General features: G+C 51.1%; 1 protein-coding gene across 1 annotated transcript in view; it reads right to left on the bottom strand.

Moving 5' to 3' along the window:
• The window catches only part of CAPN8 (calpain 8), a 65097-nt gene that overhangs the window by 23526 nt on the left and 29502 nt on the right, over window positions 1-12069 (bottom strand). Inside the window, exons 3-10 of the mRNA XM_058533643.1 lie at window positions 11491-11609; window positions 10819-10952; window positions 9816-9984; window positions 8702-8785; window positions 7136-7221; window positions 4319-4393; window positions 3445-3605; window positions 467-642 (exon numbers count right to left, since the gene is read on the bottom strand). Coding sequence (XP_058389626.1) covers window positions 467-642; window positions 3445-3605; window positions 4319-4393; window positions 7136-7221; window positions 8702-8785; window positions 9816-9984; window positions 10819-10952; window positions 11491-11609 — 1004 coding nt within the window. The remainder of the gene's footprint in view (window positions 1-466; window positions 643-3444; window positions 3606-4318; window positions 4394-7135; window positions 7222-8701; window positions 8786-9815; window positions 9985-10818; window positions 10953-11490; window positions 11610-12069) is intronic.

Raw genomic sequence — 12069 nt, 5'->3', positions numbered from 1 at the left:
CCTCGTGTGTCCCAACAAGTGTCTCAAGGCTGCCGAAGGAGAAGGAGAGTGTATGTCTTTGGCTCCCATATCCAGCCTCCCTTCCCCATCACTCTGTGATGCCCTCATACTCCTTGTGTCACCTCAAATGCCTTGTGCCCCATGTTCTTGGCTCCTGTCCCCTGTGAAGCCTATACTTGGAAAGAGTCTGATAGGCACATTTCCACTGAGCCCTCAATGACAGGCAGAGTTTGATGAATTACATGTCTCAGCGTTAACAGCAGAGACTTATACGGCATAGGAATGAATCTCTAAGTGTGGAATTCAGGGCTCAGTAAGGCCCTTGGGAGAGGCATTTTGAGGAGCAAAGAGAATGCTTGATTAGGAATATTCAAGCAATAGGAAAGTTACACTACAATTACTGGCCAAAATATTCCAACCAAAGACGTCAAGTGTGCAATAAAGGATGACCCCAGCTCAGGAGTACCTTGTAGACAGCGTAGCCGATGCTGAGCATGCCCTGTCCTATCCTCTTCTGTCGCCTGCAATTCTTCTGCATCAGACCCAGCAGCACCGTACAGCATGGCTCACCCTCGTTCTCCTCCTGGTGGTCATCCACCTCGTCCAAATGGATTTTGAACTGGGGGTTGGTCCAGTAAGTGGCTGGAAGTCACCCGGGAGATGGTGGTTCCCCCGCAGCGGGGTGAGGAGATGAGGAAGAATAAAATGAAAAGGAAGATCTTTGATCATCCCAATGAAAGAGAACTCTCGCCAAACCGTGCCTGGCAAGCAGGCCTCGGCACGTTTTCTTTACAAGGTGGTCAGGCATCCCCTCCTTTCTCCCTACCCCACCCACACACCAGCAGACACATCCCATGGCATTTGGAAACTTGGCACTCGCCCATTTGATCAACCAGGGGCCCAGACACACTTGACAGGGAGTATTCAAGGTGTCATGTTCCCAGGGCTACCCTGGGCCCCCTGGAGGGAACCTCCAAGTCTTCCTGGGGAGATGGTCGACAGCTCCTTGTTCTCAGCTCCCGGCGTGTGAAGACAAACCCACCTCCTGGAGGTGGGAGATCTCCAGAAGATCTTCCTCTCCTGGAGGAAGGGAGATCTCTGGGTAAAAAGGATGTCCCAGGGCACAGATGAGGACCAAGTCCAGAGGAGACAAGCTACCCAGGAGGCCTCTGCTGATGGGCTGTAGAGACCACCACTCTTGCCCCCTGGAAAGCCCCGCCTGACGGGCATGTGCTCTCCCTCAGAGAGGGCCCCCGCTTCAGATCACAGCCCGAAAGAGCCCTGATTGCTCATCCTCTGTCCATCGGCCCAGGGCCTTCACTTGATGGCTTTGGCGTTGCAGCCCACTGATGAGACACACTCCCTTCAAGAGCAAGTCATTTAATAATGCATGAGGAATAATAATTGGCAATTAAGAAGCATGCCTGCCACACCACCTACGGATATTTTAAAAGACTGCTTGGTTTCAAAGGTGACTTTTTAAAAAAAAATCTCTCAAAATGGTGACTACACAACCCAAGGCACAGAGAGGTCAAATGGCTCATCTAAGGGCACACAGCGGTTCTATGACAGAGTCAAGCAGCAGAGCGCAATTGAAGCAGATGGACCTGACAGGCATCTCCATGCTAGGGCCTCAACAATTTCAATAATGATGTACCCTGGGGAAAGAAAGGAGTCGAGAGAGGAGGGGAGTTCCTACATCCTCTAAGGGTCCAACTTGATGAAAACACAAGGCATTCACAGGTGACCGAGAGCCACTGATTATTATATTTTCTTCACAATAATATTACTTATTCATTTCCACTTTCCCAGAATCTCCAACTTCCAGAATTTTTATTTAGGGCACAAGTGTGTTGATTTTAAAGCCAAATATTTGTAGATTCCGGGGGAGACAGAGATAATTCCATAATCATCCATATTTACATCATTACCAAAGGGCAGGAACAATCCATCTCTCCCCGACAGCTAGTTGGGGGCACAGGTGGGAATAGCGATTCCGTATGCACAGATACCTTAGGCACTCCCCACAGTTCCGAGCTCCCAGAATGATCCAGGCAAATTTCCTATGCATTTTCTAAGAGCATGCTAAAGGTGAGCATATTTTAATTTCCCCCAAATGCAACATTACTACAATCCCTATGTTTTTTGTTTACTCCTTAACAGAACGGGAGGAAGAGAATGGGCCATAAAAATAATACCTCCCATTTGTATAACGCTACCCGGTTTACAAGGCGCTTCCGAAGGTGGGTATTATCACTCCGTTTTGAGGATCAGGAAGCCGAAGTTCAGAAAAGGGAAAAGATCCCCCCAGGGTCCCCAGCTGGTAAGCCGAGCGACAGTGGCAGGAAAGGATCCACTCTCCTTCCTCTCTGCTCTGAACGCATCTCTGCAGCCACAAATGGGAGCTCTGTGTTGGATGGGGCATGAAGCTGGGGAGATCCAGTCGAGACCCAGGCCTGCACCTGTATGGGACCGTATTATAATGCCGCTTCCACAGCACTGAGTGCAGCCCCGCAATGAGCTCTGTCCTGAGAAGAAAGCATCTGGCCTGCCCTGTGCTTACAGTCTAGTCAATCAACACGTCACATCAGACCATCAGAGCGGGGGAGCACGGGGTCTGGGGAGGCGGGAAGTGGAGAGAGTGGGTTTGCTTTCCTTCATTACTCCTTAGAGATGTGGGGTCGTTTTTCAGGTTCTTCCTCAGGAGCTGCCTCAGCTGATTCAACCTAGGAGGAGCCTACATATGGATATATTAGCGACCTTTGGTCACCCGGGCAGGCGTCCCAACTTTCATAAGATGAGGGCCCAGGTTAGTGCAGAGGCAACGGTTTGCACCAGATATCCCCCCAGGGATGGAGCGCCAATGACTCCCATGAGAGCAGGGAGTGGCCGCTCGCATGCCCCGGGTGTGCTCATCCCCGCCCACACGTCAGGCCCCTCCACCGCCGACTCAGGCACAAACACAAAGCAAATGGCTGCCCTGGTGGACGCAGTCAACTGAAAGAGCAGATGTCACTCCTGTGTTCCTCTAGCGCATTAGCCGCTCTGTCCCAGAGCCCAGCGGGATGGGTGTCAGGCAGCTGGGTCAGGTGGGGATGGCGGAAGCCCAAGAGAAGAACAAGAGACCTTAGCGCAGGGTGCCAAGAGCACGGTTAGTACAAAGAAGCACGTCCTTTGGGGGCAGGGGGCAGGTGGGTTGAAGCAGGGATATGGTGAAGAATGGTGCTACCTGAGATCAGGCCTCAGGTGAGGGGCTGCAGAGCCACCGGCCAGCCGTGCTGCCCTGACCTCCAAGCCCCAGGGTGGAGCTGGGCCTCCAAGGGGTGCCCAGGAGCCAGAGAACGGGGTGCAAGGGGTGTATATCCAAAGATGAATATGTGAAGACACCCAGCTCAAGGTGGACAAGCCAGGAGGAGCTGGGGCCCAGGCAGCCCTTCATCTTACCTGGGTAGTTCTGGCAGCCCCCCGCGGTGGAGCCCCGCGTCCAGCGGCCGTTGAACAGGACCAAGTTCCACTTGTGCACCTCCTCACTGCTCAGGGAGTCCGGGGACAGGTTGCAGATCTCCAGCCGCGAGAACTGCCTCAAGAAATCCGCAAAAGACATCCTGGAGGCAGAGGGACCAGAGGGCTCTGGGGCAAGAGAGCTGGGCTGGAAAGGTGGTGGAGGGCAGGTCTACCGGGCATGGGAAGGAGCAGAGGCCATGTGAGCCCACTGACACAAACACACAGAGACTTGCCCAAATTCCTCACTATCGTTAGCCTCTCCATTCTTATGAGAGGGGCCCCCGCACACAGCTAACCAGCCAAGCAGAAACTGACCGTCAACTGGAGGAGACCCCAGGAGGCAATCAGAACACAGCCCTGTCTCCAGGTTGGTTACAGCTAAGCCTACAAGAGGCGTTCTCCTATTTCATTCTGACCGGTGTCCAGCATAGAGATGTCCTCTAAGCTGTGTCATATTCAAGGGGCGTCCTCATTTCTTCCTTAGCCCACCCGCGAAGGAAGTTATCCTATTTTGATGGCAAGCTAAATCTTAGACTTAAAGAGACAGAAGCAGTACCCTTGGAAAGATACAGCAACTGAGGAAGACAGGCTGATAGCTGACCCGTTGAGGGCCCACATGGCGCGGTTTCAACGCTTTAGACATACTGGTGGAGAGGTAGAATTACACTAGGGTAAAAAGGGGAGAAGAATGAAAGCCCCCTGGCCGAGCATCATGTCGAATTTCTGGAACACCTTAGGGACGCACTGCCCCGCATCAGAACTGGGAGTGAACCCACAACGAAGGGGGCAGCTCCCCGGGAGACGACTCTCTCACCAAAACTCTCCATCCTCGGCTTTCCTGTCCAGCTTTGCCTTCTGCCTGGGATCTATGTAATTCCACTCTGGCGCACTGGGGAAAAATAAGAAAATTCAATTTCTTTAAAAAAAGGAAGCAGGGGTGGTCGTTCCTGAAGGATTTGCTGCAGTGTGAGGTGTTTACTGCGGCTAAATTTCCCTCGAAGAGCCAGAAATGGAATACCAAAAAAAAAAAAAACAAGCAAGGCAGAAAGGAAAGGCAGGACAGACAGTGTGTGGGGAGGGGACACAGACCGGGGACACGGACTCCACGGGCACTGGCAAGGTGACCTCATACATGTGGCAGAAACGCGCTCCACAGCTTTGCTCTAATTTCACTCTCCAGGCAAGTTTTACATTTCTGATTAAGACTCCCAGGCCCCTGATCACAGGAACAGGGAAGTCCGAGAGAGGAGAGGTGAGGACGCCTGTCACAGGAAGGCACGCACGCCAGGATCAATTAGTAAATTGTCATTCAGGCTTATCCATCAGGCTGGGGTGAAGATATTGCAGAGGGTCTGAGCATCTCTGGGCACAGGGACATGGTCCACTTCCTGATCCGGAAGAAGGACAACCAGGCCCAGATTTATGGCAATTTCCCTGAAGGAATGTTGCCCGGTGAGACCTCCTGCTGGTGGCCTTTTGGTGGCAATACCCACACACTCTGTTCAAATGCCATCTCCAGCTACCTTACCTTTACAAAGCTAGGTTTTCCTGAAATATCTACACAATGTCTAAATAACCAAGCAGTATCAAGATCGGTCTTAAAAAATAAAAAAATCTCTCCCTGAATACTTTCAGCAATACTTAAACACCTCCCCTTCCCTGTAGAAAAGCTGGGCGCACCCAAGCCCAGCCTCTCCCTCCCAGCTGGCCTCCAGGAGCCCCGAGGGATCAGGCGGGAGAGCTGCCAGGGCGTCTTTAATTCATTGAAACGTTCATTGGATCAGAACCAAATCTCAGAACGTGCTTGTTACAAACAAAGATAAGGGGACACATTGGAGAATTCTAGATCTGACCTAAATCTCCCAGTTGGTATTTTGAAACTAAGAAAAAAATTTGTTTAATTTAAGTAGAGGGCCAGCCCCGTGGCTTAGCGGTTAAGTGCGCGCGCTCCGCTGCTGGCGGCCCGGGTTCGGATCCCGGGCGCACACCAACGCACCGCTTCTCCAGCCATGCTGAGGCCGCGTCCCACATACAGCAACTACAAGGATGTGCAGCTATGACCTACAACTATCTACTGGGGCTTTGGGGGAAAAATAAACAAACAAACAAAAAAAATTAATTTAAGTAGACATTGGGTTGAGCCCGCGGATGGTCGCTCAGAGATGCATCCCCTCCTCCCGCAGCAGTCAACGTATAAATATACCCCAGGCTGTATCTCTACATGATGGAGCACATGGGCCTCACCAGTCAGCCCCTCCCACCCTTGGACCTGTCCCAGCCTGCTAGAGACTGAGTGGCATCAAGAAAAGGAGACAAAGTCAGAGAAGCCCTTCGGGCAGCTTGGTAAACAGCTGTCGGTTAAAATGACCAAAACTCGGGGTTTCAATTTCATTTGGTGTGACATTGTTTTTGCGCAGTTGGTAGAACTGAACTTTTGAGTTTTGCTCAATCTTAGGCAGTGGAATAAAAAATCTCTAATACAGAAGGCCGATCTGTGGCCCTAGGGACACATATTTCCTCTCCACACAAACCTGAAGGGAAGTATCACAGTTATGAGCAGTAATGATGTGTGATTAAATGTAATAAAGTTCCCTTCAAGAGCCCCAGTGGCCTCACCAAGTACAGACAGCACATGGGGGCACACTCGAGGTTTAAGGACGTATTGAGGGGGTCTTATTATGACCATTCCCATTTCTGACGGCTCTTCATCAATGATGCTGGCAAATTCTAGTTCCTTTCCCAGCGCCAACCTGCCTCCCCACGCCAGCAATGCTAACCAAGACGGAAACTGCTCCATGCTCTCTCCATCCTCCTGCATCACTGTGACATCAATTCCAGGGCACAGCAGTCCCAGGACACCATGGAGGCCTCGGTGTCCAGTCACTGTCTCTGACTGACTTCCTCCGCCCAGCGGAGAGGCCCGCCCAAGAAGAACCTCTCCAGTCATTAATGACTTTTCGGGAAAGATCGACACTCATCCCATAATGAGTTCACGGGGAGAGTGAGCATCGGCTGCTGCGGCCAGTGGGCTCCTAGGATGGAGATCTGCTTTCTCCTTTTTTTGTGTGTGAGGGACATTGGCCCTGAGCTAACATCTGTTGCCAATCTTCCCCTATTTTGTATGTGGGTCGCCCCTACAGCATGGCTTGACAAGCAGTGTAGGTCTACGCCCGGAATCCACTGTGAACCCAGGCCGCCGAAGTGGAGTGCGCCAGAGTTCTGCTTTCTAAGCATGGTTTCCTCTTGGTACTGATGGCTTTGGCCTTCATCAGAGTGACCAGGGTTTGTGGAATGGAAAGAATCCGACAGTGAATGATGGATCTCACCTTTGGATCACCAGCATGGGAGGCAGGAAACAGGCAAACCCTCCAGCCCTAGACAAAATTCAACTGAGCCGCCAAATTCGCAAACACCAAAGCCAAGATCCAGAATCAAAGACAACAGCTAAGTGGGTTTTGTTTTGCTTTTCCCAGCCTGGAACCATTAATACTCTTTTCTAAGAAGGCTGTGTAATCTATAGACAGAAAATGCTGCCGAACTCACTCTACCATCGGTCTCATGATTATCGTGTGTTTGCATGACGCCTTTCCTCGGGGGAGGCGAGGACTGTGGGGGAGAGGAAGGAACATACTCGTCACTCCAGGCTCCCGTCCACTCCACTTCACCCCACGGATTCCTGAGCCGGATCAGCCTCTCTGGACGGCCCCGAAAATCCACCTGCGAGGTCCACAAACAAAAAGCAAATGAGTTGCTGCACTCTCCTGCCCTGCATTCATGTCTGCACCTGAGAGGATTTGCATTCAATTTTTCAAATGTCCCTAAACAACCGTGCTTTTATTTTCTTTTAACACATGTTGTCAGGCGTAGGCCAACTGCTCTATTTTTCAGTTTGGTTGAATAAATAGTGAGTCTGGCACAAAAACAAGTTTATGTCTGCTTTAACTTGGATTTAGATTTTGTGGTTGACTCAGTTCTTAATATATGAGACCTAACAATAATAAACGCCCTCCAAACAAATACTAATAGCACAGCAGTTCGTGTTTATTGAGTATGTACTGCCGACTAGCAGGTGCTAAGCATTTCAAATGCCTCATTTAAGCCTCAGGCCAATCCTATGAGCTGGGTACTGTTATTATCTTCATTTTACAGCTCAAAAATCTGAGACTCAGAGAGGTTCAGTTACCCAGGATGGAGGACAGGCACCCAGGCAGTCTGTCTCCAAAGCCCATACGTACCTCCTTCCCCTACTATTTATTGAACATTCACTATGAGCCCCGTGCTTCCATTTGCACACACCCACACAAATAAGATGAATTGTTAATTCTTCAGTGTCTTACTTTCCTTTGTATCTTTCATCATATGCTAGCCCAATGTTTACACATAGGTGCTCAATTCATATTTGGGAATTGACTTGATTAAAGAGCATATTTGTCAAACACAAACACATGTAATAAGCATTAATGCCATTTTAATAAGTAGCAAGAGCTGAGACACCCATTGCATTTCCCTTTTTGCCTTGGCCACCTGGAAACCCAAAGGCAAAATTAATTTCTCAATTGTTGCAATGTCTTTAGCCTAGATTGGTCTTAGCCTAGATTGGTATGGTCTTATTGTGTCTACACTTTTCATTGTAAGCCACCTCAAATTCTTTTTGGAAGTAGGCAGAATATAGTAAATAAGAATAATGAAAATTATAGCTCATGCTTTCTCCTTGGGTTGGAGAGTGAGGAATACGTGTGCTCCTTCCCATTATTATACCCCACTCTGAAAGTTGGGGCAGGTATTACTGCCTTTTTTCTCTTTGGGGATCCTACGGGTTTACACTGCTTTACCTGCACAAACATACTTCTTGGAATGAGTGTAGAATCTAACTGACAATTTCTACAACTTTCCTCCAGAACCTTCTTCCTCTTCCTGGCTACATCTCAGAGGAGAGCCTGCATTTAGTTAGAGCCCATAGAGCTATAGCTCAGAGAGGTTACATTATCCACCTCTGAGTGGGTAAGTGTCAGAAGGGCCCTTGTCACGAGCAAGAGCACACGTGTGGTGCCAGGGCTCTGTGCAGCCAGAGAGAGACTGCCCCTCTGCAGGGCAGGGAAGCTCCTGGCGCTTATCCCCTCTCTTCCTCTCCAGGATGTTCTGGACTTACGGCAATATCATTACATATCACCCTTGCCCTCCCCTCGCCCGATTTTACCTCTTCGACTCCAGTGACAGAGTATGCGTGACTCTTAACCAGCTTCTGGCTGGTGATGGCTTCTGTTTCGGCTGCGCTGGAGACCTGGGTTGAGAATCAAGTCCACTCAGGGTGGCTGACCCTGACCTCGTGGCGCTGGTCCTATGGTGTTTTCCAAGGACACACGACACGGGGGCTCCAGTGCGGGGCTGGAGGTACAGATGCAACGATGAACCTCTGGTAAATAGAGCCCTCTCCATTCACCCCTCTTTAATTCTGCAGTTCCAGACAGGGGGCTCTGTGGCTGCTAAGCCTGGAATATGACTTACCAGCCTTTAAAATGCCCCAGGAAACTGGGAAGACATGAATTCCCCAAGAGCCACCCCCTGCTGCCTGAAGAAGACTAATTATCCACAACGAACGTTCGGGACAAGTCCTCGTTCTCCAGGTTGTCACTGAGTGGGCTTCCCAATCGTCCTTCCTCTTTCAGAGCCCACCCCGCAGATGCCCGTATCACCTCTCCACCAAAAACACACATATCCTGCTGGGATGTTCATAGACGCTTGTCGTTCACATGTCTGAGATCATCAGGTAAGAGCGGGAGAGGAAGGAGGAGCAGGTGGAGGGGCAGGTGACAACAGACCACAGGGTTGGTGGCCCCTAGGCTCTGTCTCCACGTCACCTCGGCACTCCATACAGCCAACCCCCCAGAGAGGGCATGACCCTGGTTCACAGCCTCTTCCCTGTCCTTCAGCAATCTCAAAGTCCATCAAGCATTGTCAATCATCACATTTGTTTTCCCAAATCCCAAGATTACTTAGCAAAAGGGAGGTAGCAAAGGCAGGGCCCAGGATCCAGGGATCAAGGCTACATTCTTAGGGCAATTCCCACAGGACTAAAGGGGCTCTAACAATTAGCGGAAATTGGGGATCCTACCATGAGACCAACCTCAGTTCCTCCCCACTAATTAGGTCTTAACCAGCTCTCACACGCTGGGGACCAATATGTCATCGGACTTGCCCAGTAAGTCCCAGACGCTGCTCTGGCCCAAAGCCTTCCCAGGCCTCTCACCCCGTGTCTGGTCCCTTCTCTACCAACACGGGGAGTGGGGGCAAGAGAAATCATCATGGCTCACATCAATGGAGCAGGCCAGCAGAGAGCCCCTGCGGAGCGCCTTCCGGACGATGTGATACAGACTGGCTGGCGGCTTCTTCAGGTCATAAAACTCAGAGATGCCGCCCGTGAAATCCTCAAACCCCTCCACTGTGGACCCTCCAGCGAGAGCCTCATAAGAACCATTGAGCCTGTTGGAAAAGAAAGAAAGTGTGCGTTATCCACAGCCATTAGCAACCTCACGAGGGGACCATGCAAGGTAGGGGCAGGGGCGGTGCTAGGCCGGCATGGTCTGGAAGGTAAAGGAGGGCCCTTGGCCAATTTTGTCGTGGACCAGGAAGGTGCTTTGGCCACGGTCTCACGTGGCCAGTTCAGCACTTGGCCGGGAACGAACCTCATACCACCTCTCACCGGGCCACCCCCTCCTAGAAAAAGCAAAGTGCAACCTTTCCAGAGCTGGCCCTGGCTTTCTGGGTTTCTAGGGCATAGATAGGGAGGGGGGACCCTCCCTCAAGGCCGAGAGGCATCCCCTGGGGCCTGCTTTGGGAATAGGGCTGGAAAGGCACTGAGGACGCAGAAAAGGGTACCAGTAAATGAGACTAATTAAAAGACCCCAAAAGAAGGCTTTGAACATGGAATACCAGCAAGAAGGAGAATGACTCCTGGGCAAAGGGTAGAGAATTTGTTGAGTCTGGTATCTAAGTACATTTGTTTTATTCTACTTCATCATCATTCTTTTAAAGATTCACATTGACCTAAGAACTGACCCTGAGGTTCGAAAGAGGAGAAAGCTAGGGGGCAGGGAGGCTAAAAGGCTTACCCCTGATTCACAGATTCACTCAGAACAGAGTTGCGCTTTTCAACTCATAGCCCAAATTTCTGTTTCTCTTAGTTACAGAGGGACACAGACATGGGGGTCCAGGTGCTGGGACGGACTTGGGTCTGACACCCTGAGTTTGGGGAGGGGGCAGGTGAGACCCTCCAGGGGGCGGTGGAGTCTCCTAGCTCCTCCCTGCCCGGCTTACTTGGCGTAGGCTTTCTCCAGCAGCGCGCTCCAGAACTCATTGCCTTCTTCCGAGTGCACGAAGAGCAGCTTCCCGTCCTTAGTGGGCAGCCTGTCGTCCACGACCACCTCCACCCACTCTCCGAACTGCCAGAACTGGGGGTGGGAAAACACAGCAGCTGCTCACAGGAAGAAGCTGACGGGCAGAGGGAGTCTCTTCAGGGGACCTCGGAAAGCACCTCTGTGCTCATCCGTGGTCCAGCCTCGGACCTTCAATGAACTCTAAGCTCCTTAAGAGCAGGATCTGTGTCTTACTTATCTGTGCACTTAGGAGATGCCAGAGAAAGCAGGAAATGCCGAGTCTAGGGTGAGTTTGTGGGTAAGAAAACTTGACCAGCATCACACAGTGGTGACGGTGGGTGATTTGGACCCACATCTCCTGACCCTCAGTCCAAAGTGCTTTCCTCAAGGCCACACGGCCTGGGGGAGACAGCTGGGGGATAGATGCGTGGGTAATTGGATGGATACGTTAAATCAGTGGTTCTCACACTCAAGTATGCATCAAAATCACCTAGAGGGATTGTTAAAACAGGGGCTACTGGGCCCCACCCCCAGAGTTTCTGACTCAGTAGATCTGGGGTGGGACCCAGAGAGTACGAAAGTAGCATCAAGGGTCGTGAGCAAGGCACAGTACCTGAAAATGAAAGATTCCCGCGTAGTTCTTCTGGAAGTTCTGGTCCCTGGGGACCACCCGGTAAAGCAGCTCTTCATTCAAGGTGAGAGAGGCAATGGCCGCCAGAAGCCAGCAGTCACCTGCACAGTGTCACGGGGAACACACACTGGTCAGGCCAGGCCTGCAGGGCCCTGCTTTCTCTGACCCTCACTGTCCTCTTCAATCCAGAGCCCACGTCACACCATTCCCTTCTAAGTCAGATAGTCAGACTCTCCTCCTCCAAGGTCACGGGCAGCTGTCAGCTCCTGCTGCCTCACTGGAAGTCTCCTACTCCATCGGAAGTTCTCTGCTTCTCCATACCGCCCCCTGCACGCTGACCATTTCACATCTCCTAAGCACTGGATGAAGGAAGGAAGGAAGGGAGGGAGGGAGGGAGGAAAGAAGAAAGGAAGGAAAGAAAAGAAAGAAAGAGAGAGGGAGGGAGGGAGAGAGGGAGAGAGAGAGAGAAAGAGAGAGAAAGAGAGAAAGAAAGAAAGAAAAGAAGGAAAAACCAGTCTCTTTGGTCCCTTATTAGCAACTCTGACAAAACATCTGGTTGGA

The sequence above is a fragment of the Diceros bicornis genome, chromosome 38 (assembly GCF_020826845.1).
Source record: "Diceros bicornis minor isolate mBicDic1 chromosome 38, mDicBic1.mat.cur, whole genome shotgun sequence".
Taxonomy (NCBI): Eukaryota; Metazoa; Chordata; class Mammalia; order Perissodactyla; family Rhinocerotidae; genus Diceros; species Diceros bicornis.
Note: the sequence above shows the minus strand (reverse complement) of the source record. Positions and strands in the feature narration are given on the sequence as shown.